General features: G+C 49.6%; 1 protein-coding gene across 8 annotated transcripts in view; it reads left to right on the forward strand.

The window, feature by feature from the left end:
- Positions 1-24,059, forward strand: part of LOC141206900 (inter-alpha-trypsin inhibitor heavy chain H3-like) — a 395,905-nt gene that overhangs the window by 202,490 nt on the left and 169,356 nt on the right. For all 8 annotated transcript variants that reach the window (XM_073664275.1, XM_073664276.1, XM_073664270.1 and 5 more), the window contains one exon: positions 7,607-7,769. In XM_073664275.1, coding sequence (XP_073520376.1) covers positions 7,607-7,769 — 163 coding nt within the window. The remainder of the gene's footprint in view (positions 1-7,606; positions 7,770-24,059) is intronic.

A 24,059-nucleotide genomic window follows, 5' to 3' on the forward strand; every position in this document is an offset into this window, starting at 1 on the left:
GATATAACCTCCAGACATTACATCATATGTGACTGATATCAGACTCTTATAACGCTCCAGTACTGATATAACCTCCAGACATTACATCATATGTGACTGATATCAGCCCCTCTTATAACGCTCCAATACTGATATAACCTCCAGACATTACACCATATGTGACTGATATCAGCTCCTCTTATAACGCTCCAACACTGATATAACCTCCAGACATTACATCATATGTGACTGATATCAGCCTCTTATAACGCTCCAGTACTGATATAACCTCCAGACATTACATCATATGTGACTGATATCAGCCCCTCTTATAACGCTCCAATACTGATATAACCTCCAGACATTACACCATATGTGACTGATATCAGCCTCTTATAACGCTCCAGTACTGATATAACCTCCAGACATTACATCATATGTGACTGATATCAGCCCCTCTTATAACGCTCCAATACTGATATAACCTCCAGACATTACACCATATGTGACTGATATCAGCCTCTTATAACGCTCCAGTACTGATATAACCTCCAGACATTACATCATATGTGACTGATATCAGCCCCTCTTATAACGCTCCAGTACTGATATAACCTCCAGACATTACACCATATGTGACTGATATCAGCCTCTTATAACGCTCCAGTACTGATATAACCTCCAGACATTACACCATATGTGACTGATATCAGCCCCTCTTATAACGCTCCAGTACTGATATAACCTCCAGACATTACATGATATGTGACTGATATCAGCCCCTCTTATAACGCTCCAGTACTGATATTACCTCCAGACATTACACCATATGTGACTGCTATCAGCCTCTTTTAACGCTCCAGTACTGATATAACCTCCAGACATTACACCATATGTGACTGATATCAGCCCCTCTTTTAACGTTCCAGTACTGATTTAACCTCCAGACATTACACCATATGTGACTGATATCAGCCCCTCTTATAACGCTCCAGTACTGATATAACCTCTAGACATTACACCATATGTGACTGATATCAGCCCCTCTTATAACGCTCAAGTAGTGATATAACCTCCAGACATTACACCATATGTGACGGATATCAGCCCCTCTTATAACGCTCCAGTACTGATATTACCTCCAGACATTACACCATATGTGACGGATATCAGACCCTCTTATAACGCTCCAGTACTGATATAACCTCCAGACATTACACCATATGTGACTGATATCAGCCCCTCTTATAACGCTCCAGTACTGATTTAACCTCTAGACATTACATGATATGTGACTGATATCAGCCCCTCTTATAACGCTGCAGTACTGATATTACCTCCAGACATTACATCATATGTGACTGCTATCAGCCTCTTTTAACGCTCCAGTACTGATATAACCTCCAGACATTACACCATATGTGACTGATATCAGCCCCTCTTATAACGTTCCAGTACTGATATAACCTCCAGACATTACATCATATGTGACTGATATCAGCCTCTTATAACGCTCCAGTACTGATAAAACCTCCAGACATTACATCATATGTGACTGATATCAGCCCCTCTTATAACGCTCCAGTACTGATAAAACCTCCAGACATTACATGATATGCGACTGATATCAGCCCCTCTTATAACACTCCAACACTGATATAACCTCCAGACATTACATCATATGTGACTGATATCAGCCCCTCTTATAACGCTCCAATACTGATATAACCTCCAGACATTACACCATATGTGACTGATATCAGTCTCTTATAACGCTCCAGTACTGATATAACCTCCAGACATTACACCATATGTGACTGATATCAGCCTCTTATAACGCTCCAGTACTGATATAACCTCCAGACAGTACATCATATGTGACTGATATCAGCCCCTCTTATAACGCTCCAGTACTGATATAACCTCCAGACATTACATCATATGTGACTGATATCAGCCCCTCTTATAACGCTCCAGTACTGATATATCCTCCAGACATTACATCATATGTGACTGATATCAGCCTCTTATAACGCTCCAGTACTGATATAACCTCCAGACATTACATCATATGTGACTGATATCAGCCTCTTATAACGCTCCAGTACTGATATAACCTCCAGACATTACATCATAAGTAACTGATATCAGCCCCTCTTTTAACGCTCCAGTACTGATATAACCTCCAGACATTACATATGTGACTGATATCAGCCCCTCTTATAACGCTCCAATACAGATATAACCTCCAGATATTACACCATATGTGACTGATATCAGCCTCTTATAACGCTCCAGTACTGATATAACCTCCAGACATTACACCATATGTGACTGATATCAGCCTCTTATAACGCTCCAGTACTGATATAACCTCCAGACATTATACCATATGTGACTGATATCAGCCCCTCTTATAACGCTCCAGTACTGATATAACCTCCAGACATTACATCATATGTGACTGATATCAGCCCCTCTTATAACGCTCCAGTACTGATAAAACCTCCAGACATTACATCATATGTGACTGATATCAGCCCCTCTTATAACGCTCCAGTACTGATAAAACCTCCAGACATTACATGATATGCGACTGATGTCAGCCCCTCTTATAACACTCCAACACTGATATAACCTCCAGACATTACATCATATGTGACTGATATCAGCCTCTCTTATAACGCTCCAATACTGATATAACTTCCAGACATTACACCATATGTGACTGATATCAGCCTCTTATAACGCTCCAGTACTGATATAACCTCCAGACATTACACCATATGTGACTGATATCAGCCTCTTATAACGCTCCAGTACTGATATAACCTCCAGACAGTACATCATATGTGACTGATATCAGCCCCTCTTATAACGCTCCAGTACTGATATAACCTCCTGACATTACATCATATGTGACTGATATCAGCCCCTCTTATAACGCTCCAGTACTGATATAACCTCCAGACATTACATCATATGTGACTGATATCAGCACCTCTTATAACGCTCCAGTACTGATAAAACCTCCAGACATTACATGATATGCGACTGATGTCAGCCCCTCTTATAACACTCCAACACTGATATAACCTCCAGACATTACATCATATGTGACTGATATCAGCCCCTCTTATAACGCTCCAATACTGATATAACTTCCAGACATTACACCATATGTGACTGATATCAGCCTCTTATAACGCTCCAATACTGATATAACCTCCAGACATTACACCATATGTGACTGATATCAGCCTCTTATAACGCTCCAGTACTGATATAACCTCCAGACAGTACATCATATGTGACTGATATCAGCCCCTCTTATAACGCTCCAGTACTGATATAACCTCCAGACATTACATCATATGTGACTGATATCAGCCCCTCTTATAACGCTCCAGTACTGATATAACCTCCAGACATTACATCATATGTGACTGATATCAGCCCCTCTTATATCGCTCCAGTACTGATATAACCTCCAGAAATTACATCATATGTGACTGATATCAGCCTCTTATAACGCTCCAGTACTGATATAACCTCCAGACATTACATCATATGTAACTGATATCAGCCCCTCTTATAACGCTCCAGTACTGATATAACCTCCAGATATTACACCATATGTGACTGATATCAGCCTCTTATAACGCTCCAGTACTGATATAACCTCCAGACATTACATCATATGTGACTGATATCAGCCTCTTATAACGCTCCAGTACTGATATAACCTCCAGACATTACATCATATGTGACTGATATCAGCCCCTCTTATAACGCTCCAGTACAGATATAACCTCCAGATATTACACCATATGTGACTGATATCAGCCTCTTATAACGCTCCAGTACTGATATAACCTCCAGACATTACACCATATGTGACTGATATCAGCCTCTTATAACGCTCCAGTACTGATATAACCTCCAGACATTACATCATATGTAACTGATATCAGCCCCTCTTATAACGCTCCAGTACTGATATAACCTCCAGATATTACACCATATGTGACTGATATCAGCCTCTTATAACGCTCCAGTACTGATATAACCTCCAGAAATTACACCATATGTGACTGATATCAGCCTCTTATAACGCTCCAGTACTGATATAACCTCCAGACATTACACCATATGTGACTGATATTAGCCTCTTATAACTCTCCAGTACTGATATAATCTCCAGACATTACACCATATGTGACTGATATCAGCCCCTCTTATAACGCTCCAGTACTGATATAACGTCCAGACATTACACCATATGTGACTGATATCAGCCTCTTATAACGCTCCAGGACTGATATAACCTCCAGACATTACACCATATGTGACTGATATCAGCCTCTTATAACGCTCCAGTATTGATATAACCTCCAGACATTACATCATATGTGACTGATATCAGCCTCTTATAACGCTCCAGTAGTGATATAACCTCCAGACATTACATCATATGTGACTGATATCAGCCCCTCTTATAACGCTCCAGTACTGATATAACCTCCAGACTTTACACCATATGTGACTGATATCAGCCCCTCTTATAACGCTCCAGTACTAATATTACCTCCAGACATTACATGATATGTGACCGATATCAGCCCCTCTTATAACGCTCCAGTACTGATATAACCTCCAGACATTACACCATATGTGACTGATATCAGCCCCTCTTATAACGCTGCAGTACTGATATAACCTCCAGACATTACATCATATGTGACTGATATCAGCCTCTTATAACGCTCCAGTACTGATATAACCTCCAGACATTACACCATATGTGACTGATATCAGCCTCTTATAACGCTCCAGTACTGATATAACCTCCAGACATTACACCATATGTGACTGATATCAGCCTCTTATAACGCTCCAGTACTGATATAACCTCCAGACATTACACCATATGTGACTGATATCAGCCTCTTATAACGCTCCAGTACTGATATAACCTATGGAGACATTTACTGTACTGTCATGGCTAAAAGTTCTGAGACTGACACAAGTTTTGCTTTTCACATTTTGCCTCTTCAGTGTTCTTGCTCTTTTAGTCGCTGTTTCTATGGTTACTGACAATTATAAACATTCCAGAAGTTCTTACATTTTATTGACAAATCCATGAAGTTTCTGTGACGCCTCAATATTCCCAGCGCTGCCCCTTATTCTCCACACTCCTGCCCCTTATTCTCCACACTCCTGCCCCTTATTCTCCACACTACTGCCCCTTATTCTCCACACTCCTGCCCCTTATTCTCCACACTCCTGCCCCTTATTCTCCACACTCCTGCCCCTTATTCTCCACACTTCTGCCCCTTATTCTCCACACTCCTGCCCCTTATTCTACACACTCCTGCCCCTTATTCTCCACACTTATGCCCCTCATTCTCCACACTCCTGCCCCTTATTCTCCACACTCCTGCCCCTTATTCTCCACACTCCTGCCCCTTATTCTCCACACTCCTGCCCCTTATTCTCCACACTCCTGCCCCTCATTCTCCACACTCCTGCCCCTTATTCTCCACACTCCTGCCCCTTATTCTCCACACTCCTGCCCCTTATTCTCCACACTCCTGCCCCTTATTCTCCACACTCCTGCCCCTTATTCTCCACACTCCTGCCCCTTATTCTCCACACTCCTGACCCCTTATTCTCCACACTCCTGCCCCTTATTCTCCACACTCCTGCCCCTTATTCTCCACACTCCTGACCCCTTATTCTCCACACTCCTGCCCCTTATTCTCCACACTCCTGACCCCTTATTCTCCACACTCCTGACCCCTTATTCTCCACACTCCTGCCCCTTATTCTCCACACTCCTGCCCCTTATTCTCCACACTCCTGACCCTTATTCTCCACACTCCTGACCCCTTATTCTCCACACTCCTGTCCCTTATTCTCCACACTTCTGTCCCTTATTCTCCACACCCCTGCCCCTTATTCTCCACACTACTGCCCCTTATTCTCCACACTCTTGCCCCTTATTCTCCACACTCCTGACCCCTTATTCTCCACACTCCTGTCCCTTTTTCTCCACACTCCTGTCCCTTATTCTCCACACTCCTGTCCCTTTTTCTCCACACTTCTGCCCCTTATTCTCCACACTTCTGCCCCTTATTCTCCACACTCCTGTCCCTTATTCTCCACACTCCTGACCTCTTATTCTCCACACTCCTGTCCCTTATTCTCCACACTTCTGTCCCTTATTCTCCACACCCCTGCCCCTTATTCTCCACACTCTTGCCCCTTATTCTCCACGCTTCTGCCCCTTATTCTCCACACTCCTGCCCCTTATTCTCCACACTCCTGCCCCTTATTCTCCACACTCCTGCCCCTTATTCTCCACACTCCTGCCCCTTATTCTCCACACTCCTGCCCCCTTATTCTCCACACTTCTGCCCCTTATTCTCCACACTCCTGCCCCTTATTCTCCACACTCCTCTCCCTTATTCTCCACACTCCTGACCCCTTATTCTCCACACTCCTGCCCCTTATTCTCCACACTCCTGCCCCTTATTCTCCACACTCCTGACCCCTTATTCTCCACACTCCTGCCCCTTATTCTCCACACTCCTGCCCCTTATTCTCCACACTCCTGCCCCTTATTCTCCACACTCCTGCCCCTTATTCTCCACACTCCTGACCCCTTATTCTCCACACTCCTGCCCCTTATTCTCCACACTCCTGCCCCTTATTCTCCACACTCCTGCCCCTTATTCTCCACACTCCTGCCCCTTATTCTCCACACTCCTGCCCCTTATTCTCCACACTCTTGCCCCTTATTCTCCACACTTCTGCCCCTTATTCTCCACACTCCTGCCCCTTATTCTCCACACTCCTGCCCCTTATTCTCCACACTCCTGCCCCTTATTCTCCACACTTCTGCCCCTTATTCTCCACACTCCTGGCCCTTATTCTCCACACTTCTGCCCCTTATTCTCCACACTCCTGACCCCTTATTCTCCACACTCCTGCCCCTTATTCTCCACACTCCTGCCCCTTATTCTCCACACTCCTGTCCCTTATTCTCCACACTCCTGCCCCTTATTCTCCACACTTCTCCCCCTTATTCTCCAGGCTTCTGCCCTTCCCCCGGCAGCTGGATATTGGCTTCTGGACAGATCCTGACTGATGGTCGCCCGTTATTGTCTCAGAGCTCGGAGTTATCACAATTTGTGGGTTTTGTCTTTGTTGATGATTAACCGCAGGTTCTCAATGGGAGATCTGGGGAGTTTTTGGCCAAGGACCCAAAATGTCAATGTTTTGTTCCCCAAGACACTTAGTTCTCACTTTTGCCTTGTGACCTTGTCTCCATCATGGGGGAGAAAGCATCATCCCCACTTTGTCCTGGATGATGGGGGTAGTTGTTCTTGCAGGAGGTTTAGAGCCCTTTCTTTATTCATGGCCGTGTCACCTTTTCTTCTTCCAGATGTCCTGAACAGTCTACCGAGCTTCATCAGAAAAGATAACATTACAGCCAGTGCTGAGATTTGATGGCAGAGGACGGGGGACGGGGGTGTTATTTTCTCTGATGAAGTTAGAGACCATCAGACGGGTAGTCGGCACAGGTTACATGTTTTGCTGCTTGGAATTAATATTTATTTAGATCCATTGGACGGAAAATGGAGAATTTTAAGATTTCTGTAAATGTCGGCGCTCGGGCTACAGCGGTATTCACACTGACGTACGAGGAATTGCTGAAGAGAAGCCAAGGAACATACCAATTGCAGCTGAAGGTGAAACCGAAACAGCTGGTGGAGAATTTCCAGGTGGGAACATAGAATGATCCCCTGAAATACTTTGTGCTGCTGGGAGGACCCTGCAGCCTCTTATATGTAACTCCAAGAGATCAGCCCACCTCTCTCCTGACACCCTCTGTGCTGCTGTGAACTCTGCTGCCTATTCTATGTAACTCCAAGAGATCAGCCCACCTCTCTCCTGACACCCTCTGTGCTGCTGTGAACCCTGCAGCCTCTTATATGTAACTCCAAGAGATCAGTCCACTTCTCTACTGACACCCTCTGTGCTGCTGTGAACCCTGCTGCCTATTCTATGTAACTCCAAGAGATCAGCCCACCTCTCTCCTGACACCCTCTGTGCTGCTGTGAACCCTGCAGCCTCTTATATGTAACTCCAAGAGATCAGTCCACTTCTCTACTGACACCCTCTGTGCTGCTGTGAACTCTGCTGCCTATTCTATGTAACTCCAAGAGATCTGCCCACCTCTCTCCTGACACCCTCTGTGCTGCTGTGAACCCTGCTGCCTATTCTATGTAACTCCAAGAGATCAGCCCACCTCTCTCCTGACACCCTCTGTGCTGCTGTGAACCCTGCTGCCTATTCTATGTAACTCCAAGAGATCAGCCCACCTCTCTCCTGACACCCTCTGTGCTGCTGTGAACCCTGCTGCCTATTCTATGTAACTCCAAGAGATCAGCCCACCTCTCTCCTGACACCCTCTGTGCTGCTGTGAACCCTGCTGTCTATTCTACGTAACTCCAAGAGATCTGCCCACCTCTCTCCTGACACCCTCTGTGCTGCTGTGAACCCTGCTGCCTATTCTATGTAACTCCAAGAGATCAGCCCACCTCTCTCCTGACACCCTCTGTGCTGCTGTGAACTCTGCTGCCTATTCTATGTAACTGCAAGAGATCAGCCTACTTCTCTCCTGACACCCTCTGTGCTGCTATGAACTCTGCTGCCTCTTCTATGTAACTCCTGGAGATCAGCCCACCTCTCTCCTGACACCCTCTGTGCTGCTGTGAACCCTGCTGCCTATTCTACGTAACTCCAAGAGATCTGCCCACCTCTCTCCTGACACCCTCTGTGCTGCTGTGAACCCTGCTGCCTATTCTATGTAACTCCAAGAGATCAGCCCTCCTCTCTCCTGACACCCTCTGTGCTGCTGTGAACCCTACTGCCTATTCTATGTAACTCCAAGAGAGCAGCCCACCTCTCTCCTGACACCCTCTGTGCTGCTGTGAACTCTGCTGCCTATTCTATGTAACTGCAAGAGATCAGCCCAACTCTCTCCTGACACCCTCTGTGCTGCTGTGAACTCTGCTGCTTTTCTATGTAACTCCAGGAGATCAGCCCACCTCTCTCCTGACACCCTCTGTGCTGCTGTGAACTCTGCTGCCTATTCTATGTAACTGCAAGAGATCAGTCCACCTCTCTCCTGACACCCTCTGTGCTGCTGTGAACTCTGCTGCTTTTCTATGTAACTCCAGGAGATCAGCCCACCTCCCTCCTGACACCCTCTGTGCTGCTGTGAACCCTGCTGCCTATTCTATGTAACTCCAAGAGATCAGCCCACTTCTCTCCTGACACCCTCTGTGCTGCTGTGAACCCTGCTGCCTATTCTATGTAACTCCAAGAGATCAGCCCACCTCTCTCCTGACACCCTCTGTGCTGCTGTGAACCCTGCTGCCTATTCTATGTAACTCCAAGAGATCAGCCCACCTCTCTCCTGACACCCTCTGTGCTGCTGTGAACTCTGCTGCCTATTCTATGTAACTCCAAGAGATCAGCCTACTTCTCTCCTGACACCCTCTGTGCTGCTGTGAACCCTGCTGCCTATTCTATGTAACTCCAAGAGATCTACTCACCTCTCTCCTGACACCCTCTGTGCTGCTGTGAACCCTGCTGCCTATTCTATGTAACTTCAAGAGATCAGCCCACCTCTCTCCTGACACCCTCTGTGCTGCTGTGAACTCTGCTGCCTATTCTATGTAAATCCAAGAGATCAGCCCACCTTTCTCCTGACACCCTCTGTGCTGCTGTGAACCCTGCTGCCTATTCTATGTAACTTCAAGAGATCAGCCCACCTCTCTCCTGACACCCTCTGTGCTGCTATGAACCCTGCTGCCTATTCTATGTAAATCCAAGAGATCAGCACTCCTCCCTCCTGACACCCTCTGTGCTGCTGTGAACCCTGCTGCCTATTCTATGTAAATCCAAGAGATCAGCTCTCCTCCCTCCTGACACCCTCTGTGCTGCTGTGAACCCTGCTGCCTATTCTATGTAAATCCAAGAGATCAGCACTCCTCCCTCCTGACACCCTCTGTGCTGCTGTGAACCCTGCTGCCTATTCTATGTAAATCCAAGAGATCAGCACTCCTCCCTCCTGACACCCTCTGTGCTGCTGTGAACTCTGCTGCCTATTCTATGTAACTCCAAGAGATCAGCCCACCTCTCTCCTGACACCCTCTGTGCTGCTGTGAACCCTGCTGCCTATTCTATGTAACTCCAAGAAATCTGCCCACCTTTCTCCTGACACCCTCTGTGCTGCTGTGAACCCTGCTGCCTATTCTATGTAACTCCAAGAGATCAGCCCACCTCTCTCCTGACACCCTCTGTGCTGCTGTGAACTCTGCTGCCTATTCTATGTAAGTCCAAGAGATCTGCCCACCTCTCTCCTGACACCCTCTGTGCTGCTGTGAACTCTGCTGCCTCTTCTATGTAACTCCAAGAGATCAGCCCACCTCTCTCCTGACACCCTCTGTGCTGCTGTGAACTCTGCTGCCTCTTCTATGTAACTCCAAGAGATCAGTCAACTTCTCTCCTGACACCCTCTGTGCTGCTGTGAACCCTGCTGCCTATTCTATGTAACTCCAAGAGATCAGCCCACCTCTCTCCTGACACCCTCTGTGCTGCTGTGAACCCTGCTGTCTATTCTATGTAAATCAAAGAGATCAGCCCACCTCCCTCCTGACACCCTCTGTGCTGCTGTGAACCATGCTGCCTATGCTATGTAACTCCAAGAGATCTGCCCACCTCTCTCCTGACACCCTCTGTGCTGCTGTGAGCCCTGCTGCCTCTTCTATGTAACTCCAAGAGATCAGACCACATCTCTCCTGACACCTTCTGTGCTGCTGTGAACTCTGCTGCCTCTTCTATGTAACTCCAAGAGATCAGTCCACTTCTCTCCTGACACCCTCTGTGCTGCTGTGAACTCTGTTGCCTATTCTATGTAACTCCAAGAGATCAGCCCACCCCACTCCTGACACCCTCTGTGCTGCTGTGAACTCTGCTGCCTATTCTATGTAACTCCAAGAGATCAGCCCACCTCTCTCCTGACACCCTCTGTGCTGCTGTGAACCCTGCTGCCTATTCTATGTAACTCCAAGAGATCTGCCCACCTCTCTCCTGACACCCTCTGTGCTGCTGTGAACCCTGCTGCCTATTCTATGTAAATCCAAGAGATCAGTCCACCTCTCTCCTGACACCCTCTGTGCTGCTGTGAACCCTGCTGCCTATTCTATGTAACTCCAAGAGATCTGCCCACCTCTCTCCTGACACCCTCTGTGCTGCTGTGAAGCCTGCTGCCTATTCTATGTAACTCCAAGAGATCAGCCCTCCTCTCTCCTGACACCCTCTGTGCTGCTGTGAACCCTGCTGCCTATTCTATGTAACTCCAAGAGATCAGCCCTCCTCTCTCCTGACACCCTCTGTGCTGCTGTGAACCCTGCTGCCTATTGTATGTAACTCCAAGAGAGCAGCCCACCTCTCTCCTGACACCCTCTGTGCTGCTGTGAACTCTGCTGCCTATTCTATGTAACTGCAAGAGATCAGCCCACCTCTCTCCTGACACCCTCTGTGCTGCTGTGAACTCTGCTGCTTTTCTATGTAACTCCAGGAGATCAGCCCACCTCTCTCCTGACACCCTCTGTGCTGCTGTGAACTCTGCTGCCTATTCTATGTAACTGCAAGAGATCAGTCCACCTCTCTCCTGACACCCTCTGTGCTGCTGTGAACTCTGCTGCTTTTCTATGTAACTCCAGGAGATCAGCCCACCTCCCTCCTGACACCCTCTGTGCTGCTGTGAACCCTGCTGCCTATTCTATGTAACTCCAAGAGATCAGCCCACTTCTCTCCTGACACCCTCTGTGCTGCTGTGAACCCTGCTGCCTATTCTATGTAACTCCAAGAGATCAGCCCACCTCTCTCCTGACACCCTCTGTGCTGCTGTGAACTCTGCTGCCTATTCTATGTAACTCCAAGAGATCAGCCTACTTCTCTCCTGACACCCTCTGTGCTGCTGTGAACCCTGCTGCCTATTCTATGTAACTCCAAGAGATCAGCCCACCTCTCTCCTGACACCCTCTGTGCTGCTGTGAACCCTGCTGCCTATTCTATGTAACTCCAAGAGATCAGCCCACCTCTCCTGACACCCTCTGTGCTGCTGTGAACTCTGCTGCCTATTCTATGTAACTCCAAGAGATCAGCCCACCTCTCTCCTGACACCCTCTGTGCTGCTGTGAACCCTGCTGCCTATTCTATGTAACTCCAAGAAATCTGCCCACCTTTCTCCTGACACCCTCTGTGCTGCTGTGAACCCTGCTGCCTATTCTATGTAACTTCAAGAGATCAGCCCACCTCTCTCCTGACACCCTCTGTGCTGCTGTGAACTCTGCTGCCTATTCTATGTAAATCCAAGAGATCAGCCCTCCTCCTTCCTGACACCCTCTGTGCTGCTGTGAACTCTGCTGCCTATTCTATGTAACTTCAAGAGATCAGCCCACCTCTCTCCTGACACCCTCTGTGCTGCTGTGAACTCTGCTGCCTATTCTATGTAAATCCAAGAGATCAGCACTCCTCCCTCCTGACACCCTCTGTGCTGCTGTGAACCCTGCTGCCTATTCTATGTAAATCCAAGAGATCAGCACTCCTCCCTCCTGACACCATCTGTGCTGCTGTGAACCCTCGTGCCTATTCTATGTAAGTCCAAGAGATCTGCCCACCTCTCTCCTGAAACCCTCTGTGCTGCTGTGAACTCTGCTGCCTATTCTATGTAACTCCAAGAGATCAGTCCACTTCTCTCCTGACACCCTCTGTGCTGCTGTGAACCCTGCTGCCTCTTCTATGTAACTCCAAGAGATCAGCCCACCTCTCTCCTGACACCCTCTGTGCTGCTGTGAACTCTGCTGCCTCTTCTATGTAACTCCAAGAGATCAGTCAACTTCTCTCCTGACACCCTCTGTGCTGCTGTGAACCCTGCTGCCTATTCTATGTAACTCCAAGAGATCAGCCCACCTCTCTCCTGACACCCTCTGTGCTGCTGTGAACCCTGCTGCCTATTCTATGTAAATCAAAGAGATCAGCCCACCTCCCTCCTGACACCCTCTGTGCTGCTGTGAACCATGCTGCCTATGCTATGTAACTCCAAGAGATCTGCCCACCTCTCTCCTGACACCCTCTGTGCTGCTGTGAGCCCTGCTGCCTCTTCTATGTAACTCCAAGAGATCAGTCCACTTCTCTCCTGACACCCTCTGTGCTGCTGTGAACTCTGCTGCCTCTTCTATGTAACTCCAAGAGATCAGTCCACCTCTCTCCTGACACCCTCTGTGCTGCTGTGAACTCTGCTGCCTCTTCTATGTAACTCCAAGAGATCAGTCCACTTCTCTCCTGACACCCTCTGTGCTGCTGTGAACTCTGCTGCCTCTTCTATGTAACTCCAAGAGATCAGTCCACTTCTCTCCTGACACCCTCTGTGCTGCTGTGAACTCTGTTGCCTATTCTATGTAACTCCAAGAGATCAGCCCACCCCTCTCCTGACACCCTCTGTGCTGCTGTGAACTCTGCTGCCTATTCTATGTAACTCCAAGAGATCAGCCCACCTCTCTCCTGACACCCTCTGTGCTGCTGTGAACCCTGCTGCCTATTCTATGTAACTCCAAGAGATCTGCCCACCTCTCTCCTGACACCCTCTGTGCTGCTGTGAACCCTGCTGCCTATTCTAGTAAATCCAAGAGATCAGTCCACCTCTCTCCTGACACCCTCTGTGCTGCTGTGAACGCTGCTGCCTATTCTATGTAACTCCAAGAGATCTGCCCACCTCTCTCCTGACACCCTCTGTGCTGCTGTGAACCCTGCTGCCTATTCTATGTAACTCCAAGAGATCTGCCCACCTCTCTCCTGACACCCTCTGTGCTGCTGTGAACCCTGCTGCCTATTCTATGTAACTCCAAGAGATCTGCCCACCTCTCTCCTGACACCCTCTGTGCTGCTGTGAACCCTGCTGCCTATTCTATGTAACTCCAAGAGATCTGCCCACCTCTCTCCTGACACCCTCTGTGCTGCTGTGAACCCTGCTGCCTATTCTATGTAACTCCAAGAGATCAGCCCTCCTCTCTCCTGACACCCTCTGTGCTGCTGTGAACCCTACTGCCTATTCTATGTAACTCCAAGAGATCAGCCCACCTCTCTCCTGACACCCTCTGTGCTGCTGTGAACTCTGCTGCTTTTCTATGTAACTCCAGGAGATCAGCCCACCTCCCTCCTGACACCCTCTGTGCTGCTGTGAACCCTGCTGCCTATTCTATGTAACTCCAAGAGATCAGCCCACTTCTCTCCTGACACCCTCTGTGCTGCTGTGAACCCTGCTGCCTATTCTATGTAACTCCAAGAGATCAGCCCACCTCTCTCCTGACACCCTCTGTGCTGCTGTGAACCCTGCTGCCTATTCTATGTAACTCCAAGAGATCAGCCCACCTCTCTCCTGACACCCTCTGTGCTGCTGTGAACTCTGCTGCCTATTCTATGTAACTCCAAGAGATCAGCCTACTTCTCTCCTGACACCCTCTGTGCTGCTGTGAACCCTTCTGTCTATTCTATGTAACTCCAAGAGCTCAGCCCGCCTCTCTCCTGACACCCTCTGTGCTGCTGTGAACCCTGCTGCCTATTCTATGTAACTCCAAGAGATCAGCCCACCTCTCTCCTGACACCCTCTGTGCTGCTGTGAACCCTGCTGCCTATTCTATGTAACTCCAAGAGATCAGCCCACCTCTCTCCTGACACCCTCTGTGCTGCTGTGAACCCTGCTGCCTATTCTATGTAAATCCAAGAGATCAGCCCACCTCTCTCCTGACACCCTCTGTGCTGCTGTGAACCCTGCTGCCTATTCTATGTAACTCCAAGAAATCTGCCCACCTTTCTCCTGACACCCTCTGTGCTGCTGTGAACCCTGCTGCCTATTCTATGTAACTTCAAGAGATCAGCCCACCTCTCTCCTGACACCCTCTGTGCTGCTGTGAACTCTGCTGCCTATTCTATGTAAATCCAAGAGATCAGCCCTCCTCCTTCCTGACACCCTCTGTGCTGCTATGAACCCTGCTGCCTATTCTATGTAAATCCAAGAGATCAGCACTCCTCCCTCCTGACACCCTCTGTGCTGCTGTGAACCCTGCTGCCTATTCTATGTAAATCCAAGAGATCAGCACTCCTCCCTCCTGACACCATCTGTGCTGCTGTGAACCCTCGTGCCTATTCTATGTAAGTCCAAGAGATCTGCCCACCTCTCTCCTGACACCCTCTGTGCTGCTGTGAACTCTGCTGCCTATTCTATGTAACTCCAAGAGATCAGTCCACTTCTCTCCTGACACCCTCTGTGCTGCTGTGAACCCTGCTGCCTCTTCTATGTAACTCCAAGAGATCAGCCCACCTCTCTCCTGACACCCTCTGTGCTGCTGTGAACTCTGCTGCCTCTTCTATGTAACTCCAAGAGATCAGTCAACTTCTCTCCTGACACCCTCTGTGCTGCTGTGAACCCTGCTGCCTATTCTATGTAACTCCAAGAGATCAGCCCACCTCTCTCCTGACACCCTCTGTGCTGCTGTGAACCCTGCTGCCTATTCTATGTAAATCAAAGAGATCAGCCCACCTCCCTCCTGACACCCTCTGTGCTGCTGTGAACCATGCTGCCTATGCTATGTAACTCCAAGAGATCTGCCCACCTCTCTCCTGACACCCTCTGTGCTGCTGTGAGCCCTGCTGCCTCTTCTATGTAACTCCAAGAGATCAGTCCACTTCTCTCCTGACACCCTCTGTGCTGCTGTGAACTCTGCTGCCTCTTCTATGTAACTCCAAGAGATCAGTCCACCTCTCTCCTGACACCCTCTGTGCTGCTGTGAACTCTGCTGCCTCTTCTATGTAACTCCAAGAGATCAGTCCACTTCTCTCCTGACACCCTCTGTGCTGCTGTGAACTCTGCTGCCTCTTCTATGTAACTCCAAGAGATCAGTCCACTTCTCTCCTGACACCCTCTGTGCTGCTGTGAACTCTGCTGCCTATTCTATGTAACTCCAAGAGATCAGCCCACCTCTCTCCTGACACCCTCTGTGCTGCTGTGAACCCTGCTGCCTATTCTATGTAACTCCAAGAGATCTGCCCACCTCTCTCCTGACACCCTCTGTGCTGCTGTGAACCCTGCTGCCTATTCTAGTAAATCCAAGAGATCAGTCCACCTCTCTCCTGACACCCTCTGTGCTGCTGTGAACCCTGCTGCCTATTCTATGTAACTCCAAGAGATCTGCCCACCTCTCTCCTGACACCCTCTGTGCTGCTGTGAACCCTGCTGCCTATTCTATGTAACTCCAAGAGATCTGCCCACCTCTCTCCTGACACCCTCTGTGCTGCTGTGAACCCTGCTGCCTATTCTATGTAACTCCAAGAGATCTGCCCACCTCTCTCCTGACACCCTCTGTGCTGCTGTGAACCCTGCTGCCTATTCTATGTAACTCCAAGAGATCAGCCCTCCTCTCTCCTGACACCCTCTGTGCTGCTGTGAACCCTACTGCCTATTCTATGTAACTCCAAGAGAGCAGCCCACCTCTCTCCTGACACCCTCTGTGCTGCTGTGAACTCTGCTGCCTATTCTATGTAACTGCAAGAGATCAGCCCACCTCTCTCCTGACACCCTCTGTGCTGCTGTGAACTCTGCTGCTTTTCTATGTAACTCCAGGAGATCAGCCCACCTCCCTCCTGACACCCTCTGTGCTGCTGTGAACCCTGCTGCCTATTCTATGTAACTCCAAGAGATCAGCCCACTTCTCTCCTGACACCCTCTGTGCTGCTGTGAACCCTGCTGCCTATTCTATGTAACTCCAAGAGATCAGCCCACCTCTCTCCTGACACCCTCTGTGCTGCTGTGAACCCTGCTGCCTATTCTATGTAACTCCAAGAGATCAGCCCACCTCTCTCCTGACACCCTCTGTGCTGCTGTGAACTCTGCTGCCTATTCTATGTAACTCCAAGAGATCAGCCTACTTCTCTCCTGACACCCTCTGTGCTGCTGTGAACCCTTCTGTCTATTCTATGTAACTCCAAGAGCTCAGCCCGCCTCTCTCCTGACACCCTCTGTGCTGCTGTGAACCCTGCTGCCTATTCTATGTAACTCCAAGAGATCAGCCCACCTCTCTCCTGACACCCTCTGTGCTGCTGTGAACCCTGCTGCCTATTCTATGTAACTCCAAGAGATCAGCCCACCTCTCCAGACACCCTCTGTGCTGCTGTGAACTCTGCTGCCTATTCTATGTAACTCCAAGAGATCAGCCCACCTCTCTCCTGACACCCTCTGTGCTGCTGTGAACCCTGCTGCCTATTCTATGTAACTCCAAGAAATCTGCCCACCTTTCTCCTGACACCCTCTGTGCTGCTGTGAACCCTGCTGCCTATTCTATGTAACTTCAAGAGATCAGCCCACCTCTCTCCTGACATCCTCTGTGCTGCTGTGAACTCTGCTGCCTATTCTATGTAAATCCAAGAGATCAGCCCACCTCTCTCCTGACACCATCTGTGCTGCTGTGAACCCTCGTGCCTATTCTATGTAAGTCCAAGAGATCTGCCCACCTCTCTCATGACACCCTCTGTGCTGCTGTGAACTCTGCTGCCTCTTCTATGTAACTCCAAGAGATCAGTCCACTTCTCTCCTGACACCCTCTGTGCTGCTGTGAACCCTGCTGCCTCTTCTATGTAACTCCAAGAGATCAGCCCACCTCTCTCCTGACACCCTCTGTGCTGCTGTGAACTCTGCTGCCTCTTCTATGTAACTCCAAGAGATCAGTCAACTTCTCTCCTGACACCCTCTGTGCTGCTGTGAACCCTGCTGCCTATTCTATGTAACTCCAAGAGATCAGCCCACCTCTCTCCTGACACCCTCTGTGCTGCTGTGAACCCTGCTGCCTATTATATGTAAATCAAAGAGATCAGCCCACCTCCCTCCTGACACCCTCTGTGCTGCTGTGAACCATGCTGCCTATGCTATGTAACTCCAAGAGATCTGCCCACCTCTCTCCTGACACCCTCTGTGCTGCTGTGAGCCCTGCTGCCTATTCTATGTAACTCCAAGAGATCAGTCCACCTCTGTCCTGACACCCTCTGTGCTGCTGTGAACCCTGCTGCCTCTTCTATGTAACTCCAAGAGATCAGGCCACCTCTCTCCTGACACCCTCTGTGCTGCTGTGAACCCTGCTGCCTATTCTATGTAACTCCAAGAGATCAGCCCACCTCTCTCCTGACACCCTCTGTGCTGCTGTGAACCCTGCTGCCTATTCTATGTAACTCCAGGAGATCAGTCCACCTCTCTTCTGACACCCTCTGTGCTGCTGTGAACCCTGCTGCCTATTCTATGTAAGTCCAAGAGATCAGCCCATTTCTCTCCTGACACCCTCTGTGCTGCTGTGAACCCTGCTGCCTATTCTATGTAACTCCAAGAGATCAGCCAACCTCTCTCCTGACACCCTCTGTGCTGCTGTGAACCCTGCTGCCTATTCTATGTAACTCCAAGAGATCAGTTCACTTCTCTCCTGACAACCTCTGTGCTGCTGTGAACTCTGCTGCCTATTCTATGTAACTCCAAGAGATCAGCCCACCTCTCTCCTGACACCCTCTGTGCTGCTGTGAACTCTGCTGCCTTTTCTATGTAACTCCAAGAGATCAGTCCACTTGTCTCCTGACACCCTCTGTGCTGCTGTGAACCCTGCTGCCTCTTCTATGTAACTCCAAGAGATCAGCCCACCTCTCTCCTGACACCCTCTGTGCTGCTGTGAACTCTGCTGCCTCTTCTATGTAACTCCAAGAGATCAGTCAACTTCTCTCCTGACACCCTCTGTGCTGCTGTGAACCCTGCTGCCTATTCTATGTAACTCCAAGAGATCAGTTCACTTCTCTCCTGACACCCTCTGTGCTGCTGTGAACCCTGCTGCCTATTCTATGTAAATCCAAGAGATCAGCCCACCTCCCTCCTGACACCCTCTGTGCTGCTGTGAATCCTGCTGCCTATTGTATGTACCTCCAAGAGATCAGCCCACCTCTCTCCTGACACCCTCTGTGCTGCTGTGAACCCTGCTGCCTATTGTATGTACCTCCAAGAGAACAGCCCACCTCTCTCCTGACTCCCTCTGTGCTGCTGTGAACTCTGCTGCCTAGTCTATGTAACTCCAAGGGATCAGCCCACTTCTCTCCTGACACCCTCTGTGCTGCTGTGAACTCTGCTGCCTATTCTATGTAACTCCAAGAGATCAGCCCACCTCCCTCCTGACACCCTCTGTGCTGCTGTGAACCCTGCTGCCTATTCTATGTAACTCCAAGAGATCAGCCCACCTCTCTCCTGACACCCTCTGTGCTGCTGTGAACCCTGCTGCCTATTCTACGTAACTCCAAGAGATCAGCCCACTTCTCTCCTGACACCCTCTGTGCTGCTGTGAACCCTGCTGCCTATTCTATGTAACTCCAAGAGATCAGCCCACCTCTCTCCTGACACCCTCTGTGCTGCTGTGAACCCTGCTGCCTATTCTATGTAACTCCAAGAGATCAGCCCACCTCCCTCCTGACACCCTCTGTGCTGCTGTGAACTCTGCTGCCTATTCTATGTAAATCCAAGAGATCAGCCCACCTCCCTCCTGACACCCTCTGTGCTGCTGTGAACCCTGCTGCCTATTCTATGTAACTCCAAGAGATCAGCCCACCTCCCTCCTGACAGCCTCTGTGCTGCTGTGAACCCTGCTGCCTATTCTATGTAACTCCAAGAGATCAGCCCACCTCCCTCCTGACACCCTCTGTGCTGCTGTGAACCCTGCTGCCTATTCTATGTAACTCCCAGAGATCTGCCCACCTCTCTCCTGACACCCTCTGTGCTGCTGTGAACTCTGCTGCCTCTTCTATGTAACTCCAAGAGATCAGCCCACCTCTCTCCTGAAACCCTCTGTGCTGCTGTGAACACTGCTGCCTATTCTATGTAAATTCAAGAGATCAGCCCACCTCCCTCCTGACACCCTCTGTGCTGCTGTGAACCCTGCTGCCTATTCTATGTAACTCCAAGAGATCTGCCCACCTCTCTCCTGACACCCTCTGTGCTGCTGTGAACCCTGCTGCCTATTCTATGTAACTCCAAGAGATCAGTCCACCTCTCTCCTGACACCCTCTGTGCTGCTGTGAACTCTGATGCCTATTCTATGTAACTCCAAGAGATCAGCCCACCTCTCTCCTGACACCCTCTGTGCTGCTGTGAACTCTGCTGCCTCTTCTATGTAACTCCAAGAGATCAGCCCACTTCTCTCCTGACACCCTCTGTGCTGCTGTGAACCCTGCTGCCTATTCTATGTAACTCCAAGAGATCAGCCCACCTCCCTCCTGACACCCTCTGTGCTGCTGTGAACCCTGCTGCCTATTCTATGTAAATCCAAGAGATCAGCCCACCTCTCTCCTGACACCCTCTGTGCTGCTGTGAACCCTGCTGCCTATTCTATGTAACTCCAAGAGATCAGCCCACCTCTCTCCTGACACCCTCTGTGCTGCTGTGAACTCTGCTGCCTCTTCTATGTAACTCCAAGAGATCAGTCAACTTCTCTCCTGACACCCTCTGTGCTGCTGTGAACCCTGCTGCCTATTCTATGTAACTCCAAGAGATCAGCCCACCTCTCTCCTGACACCCTCTGTGCTGCTGTGAACCCTGCTGCCTATTATATGTAAATCAAAGAGATCAGCCCACCTCCCTCCTGACACCCTCTGTGCTGCTGTGAACCATGCTGCCTATGCTATGTAACTCCAAGAGATCTGCCCACCTCTCTCCTGACACCCTCTGTGCTGCTGTGAGCCATGCTGTCTATTCTATGTAACTCCAAGAGATCTGCCCACCTCTCTCCTGACACCCTCTGTGCTGCTGTGAACCCTGCTGCCTCTTCTATGTAACTCCAAGAGATCAGCCCACCTCTCTCCTGACACTCTCTGTGCTGCTGTGAACTCTGCTGCCTATTCTATGTAACTCCAAGAGATCAGCCCACCTCTCTCCTGACACCCTCTGTGCTGCTCTGAACCATGCTGTCTATTCTATGTAACTCCAAGAGATCTGCCCACCTCTCTCCTGACACCCTCTGTGCTGCTGTGAACCCTGCTGCCTCTTCTATGTAACTCCAAGAGATCAGCCCACCTCTCTCCTGACACTCTCTGTGCTGCTGTGAACTCTGCTGCCTCTTCTATGTAACTCCAAGAGATCAGTCCACTTCTCTCCTGACACCCTCTGTGCTGCTGTGAACTCTGCTGCCTCTTCTATGTAACTCCAAGAGATCAGTCCACTTCTCTCCTGACACCCTCTGTGCTGCTGTGAACTCTGTTGCCTATTCTATGTAACTCCAAGAGATCAGCCCACCCCTCTCCTGACACCCTCTGTGCTGCTGTGAACTCTGCTGCCTATTCTATGTAACTCCAAGAGATCAGCCCACCTCTCTCCTGACACCCTCTGTGCTGCTGTGAACCCTGCTGCCTATTCTATGTAACTCCAAGAGATCTGCCCACCTCTCTCCTGACACCCTCTGTGCTGCTGTGAACCCTGCTGCCTATTCTATGTAACTCCAAGAGATCTGCCCACCTCTCTCCTGACACCCTCTGTGCTGCTGTGAACCCTGCTGCCTATTCTATGTAACTCCAAGAGATCTGCCCACCTCTCTCCTGACACCCTCTGTGCTGCTGTGAACCCTGCTGCCTATTCTATGTAACTCCAAGAGATCTGCCCACCTCTCTCCTGACACCCTCTGTGCTGCTGTGAACCCTGCTGCCTATTCTATGTAACTCCAAGAGATCTGCCCACCTCTCTCCTGACACCCTCTGTGCTGCTGTGAACCCTGCTGCCTATTCTATGTAAATCCAAGAGATCAGTCCACCTCTCTCCTGACACCCTCTGTGCTGCTGTGAACCCTGCTGCCTATTCTATGTAACTCCAAGGGATCAGCCCACCTCCCTCCTGACACCCTCTGTGCTGCTGTGAACTCTGTTGCCTATTCTATGTAACTCCAAGAGATCAGCCCACCTCTCTCCTGACACCCTCTGTGCTGCTGTGAACCCTGCTGCCTATTCTATTTAACTCCAAGAGATCTGCCCACTTCTCTCCTGACACCCTCTGTGCTGCTGTGAACCCTGCTGCCTATTCTATGTAACTCCAAGGGATCAGCCCACCTCCCTCCTGACACCCTCTGTGCTGCTGTGAACCCTGCTGCCTATTCTATGTAACTCCAAGAGATCAGCCCACCTCTCTCCTGACACCCTCTGTGCTGCTGTGAACTCTGCTGCCTATTCTATGTAACTCCAAGAGATCTGCCCACCTCTCTCTTGACACCCTCTGTGCTGCTGTGAACTCTGTTGCCTATTCTATGTAACTCCAAGAGATCAGTCCACCTCTCTCCTGACACCCTCTGTGCTGCTGTGAACCCTGCTGCCTATTCTATGTAACTCCAAGAGATCAGCCCACTTCTCTCCTGACACCCTCTGTGCTGCTGTGAACCCTGCTGCCTATTCTATGTAACTCCAAGAGATCAGCCCACCTCTCTCCTGACACCCTCTGTGCTGCTGTGAACTCTGCTGCCTTTTCTATGTAACTCCAAGAGATCAGTTCACTTCTCTCCTGACAACCTCTGTGCTGCTGTGAACTCTGCTGCCTATTCTATGTAACTCCAAGAGATCAGCCCACCTCCCTCCTGACACCCTCTGTGCTGCTGTGAACTCTGCTGCCTTTTCTATGTAACTCCAAGAGATCAGTCCACTTGTCTCCTGACACCCTCTGTGCTGCTGTGAACCCTGCTGCCTCTTCTATGTAACTCCAAGAGATCAGCCCACCTCTCTCCTGACACCCTCTGTGCTGCTGTGAACTCTGCTGCCTTTTCTATGTAACTCCAAGAGATCAGTCCACTTGTCTCCTGACACCCTCTGTGCTGCTGTGAACCCTGCTGCCTCTTCTATGTAACTCCAAGAGATCAGCCCACCTCTCTCCTGACACCCTCTGTGCTGCTGTGAACTCTGCTGCCTCTTCTATGTAACTCCAAGAGATCAGTCAACTTCTCTCCTGACACCCTCTGTGCTGCTGTGAACCCTGCTGCCTATTCTATGTAACTCCAAGAGATCAGTTCACTTCTCTCCTGACACCCTCTGTGCTGCTGTGAACCCTGCTGCCTATTCTATGTAAATCCAAGAGATCAGCCCACCTCCCTCCTGACACCCTCTGTGCTGCTGTGAATCCTGCTGCCTATTGTATATACCTCCAAGAGATCAGCCCACCTCTCTCCTGACACCCTCTGTGCTGCTGTGAACCCTGCTGCCTATTGTATGTACCTCCAAGAGAACAGCCCACCTCTCTCCTGACACCCTCTGTGCTGCTGTGAACTCTGCTGCCTATTCTATGTAACTCCAAGGGATCAGCCCACCTCCCTCCTGACACCCTCTGTGCTGCTGTGAACCCTGCTGCCTATTCTATGTAACTCCAAGAGATCAGCCCACCTCTCTCCTGACACCCTCTGTGCTGCTGTGAACCCTGCTGCCTATTCTACGTAACTCCAAGAGATCAGCCCACTTCTCTCCTGACACCCTCTGTGCTGCTGTGAACCCTGCTGCCTATTCTATGTAACTCCAAGAGATCAGCCCACCTCTCTCCTGACACCCTCTGTGCTGCTGTGAACTCTGCTGCCTATTCTATGTAAATCCAAGAGATCAGCCCACCTCCCTCCTGACACCCTCTGTGCTGCTGTGAACCCTGCTGCCTATTCTATGTAACTCCAAGAGATCAGCCCACCTCCCTCCTGACAGCCTCTGTGCTGCTGTGAACCCTGCTGCCTATTCTATGTAACTCCAAGAGATCAGCCCACCTCCCTCCTGACAACCTCTGTGCTGCTGTGAACTCTGCTGCCTATTCTATGTAACTCCAAGAGATCAGCCTACTTCTCTCCTGACACCCTCTGTGCTGCTGTGAACCCTGCTGCCTATTCTATGTAACTCCCAGAGATCTGCCCACCTCTCTC

The sequence above is a fragment of the Phyllobates terribilis genome, unplaced genomic scaffold (genome assembly GCF_046119375.1).
Source record: "Phyllobates terribilis strain yellow unplaced genomic scaffold, ASM4611937v1 Scaffold_143__1_contigs__length_4665640, whole genome shotgun sequence".
NCBI lineage: Eukaryota > Metazoa > Chordata > Amphibia > Anura > Dendrobatidae > Phyllobates > Phyllobates terribilis.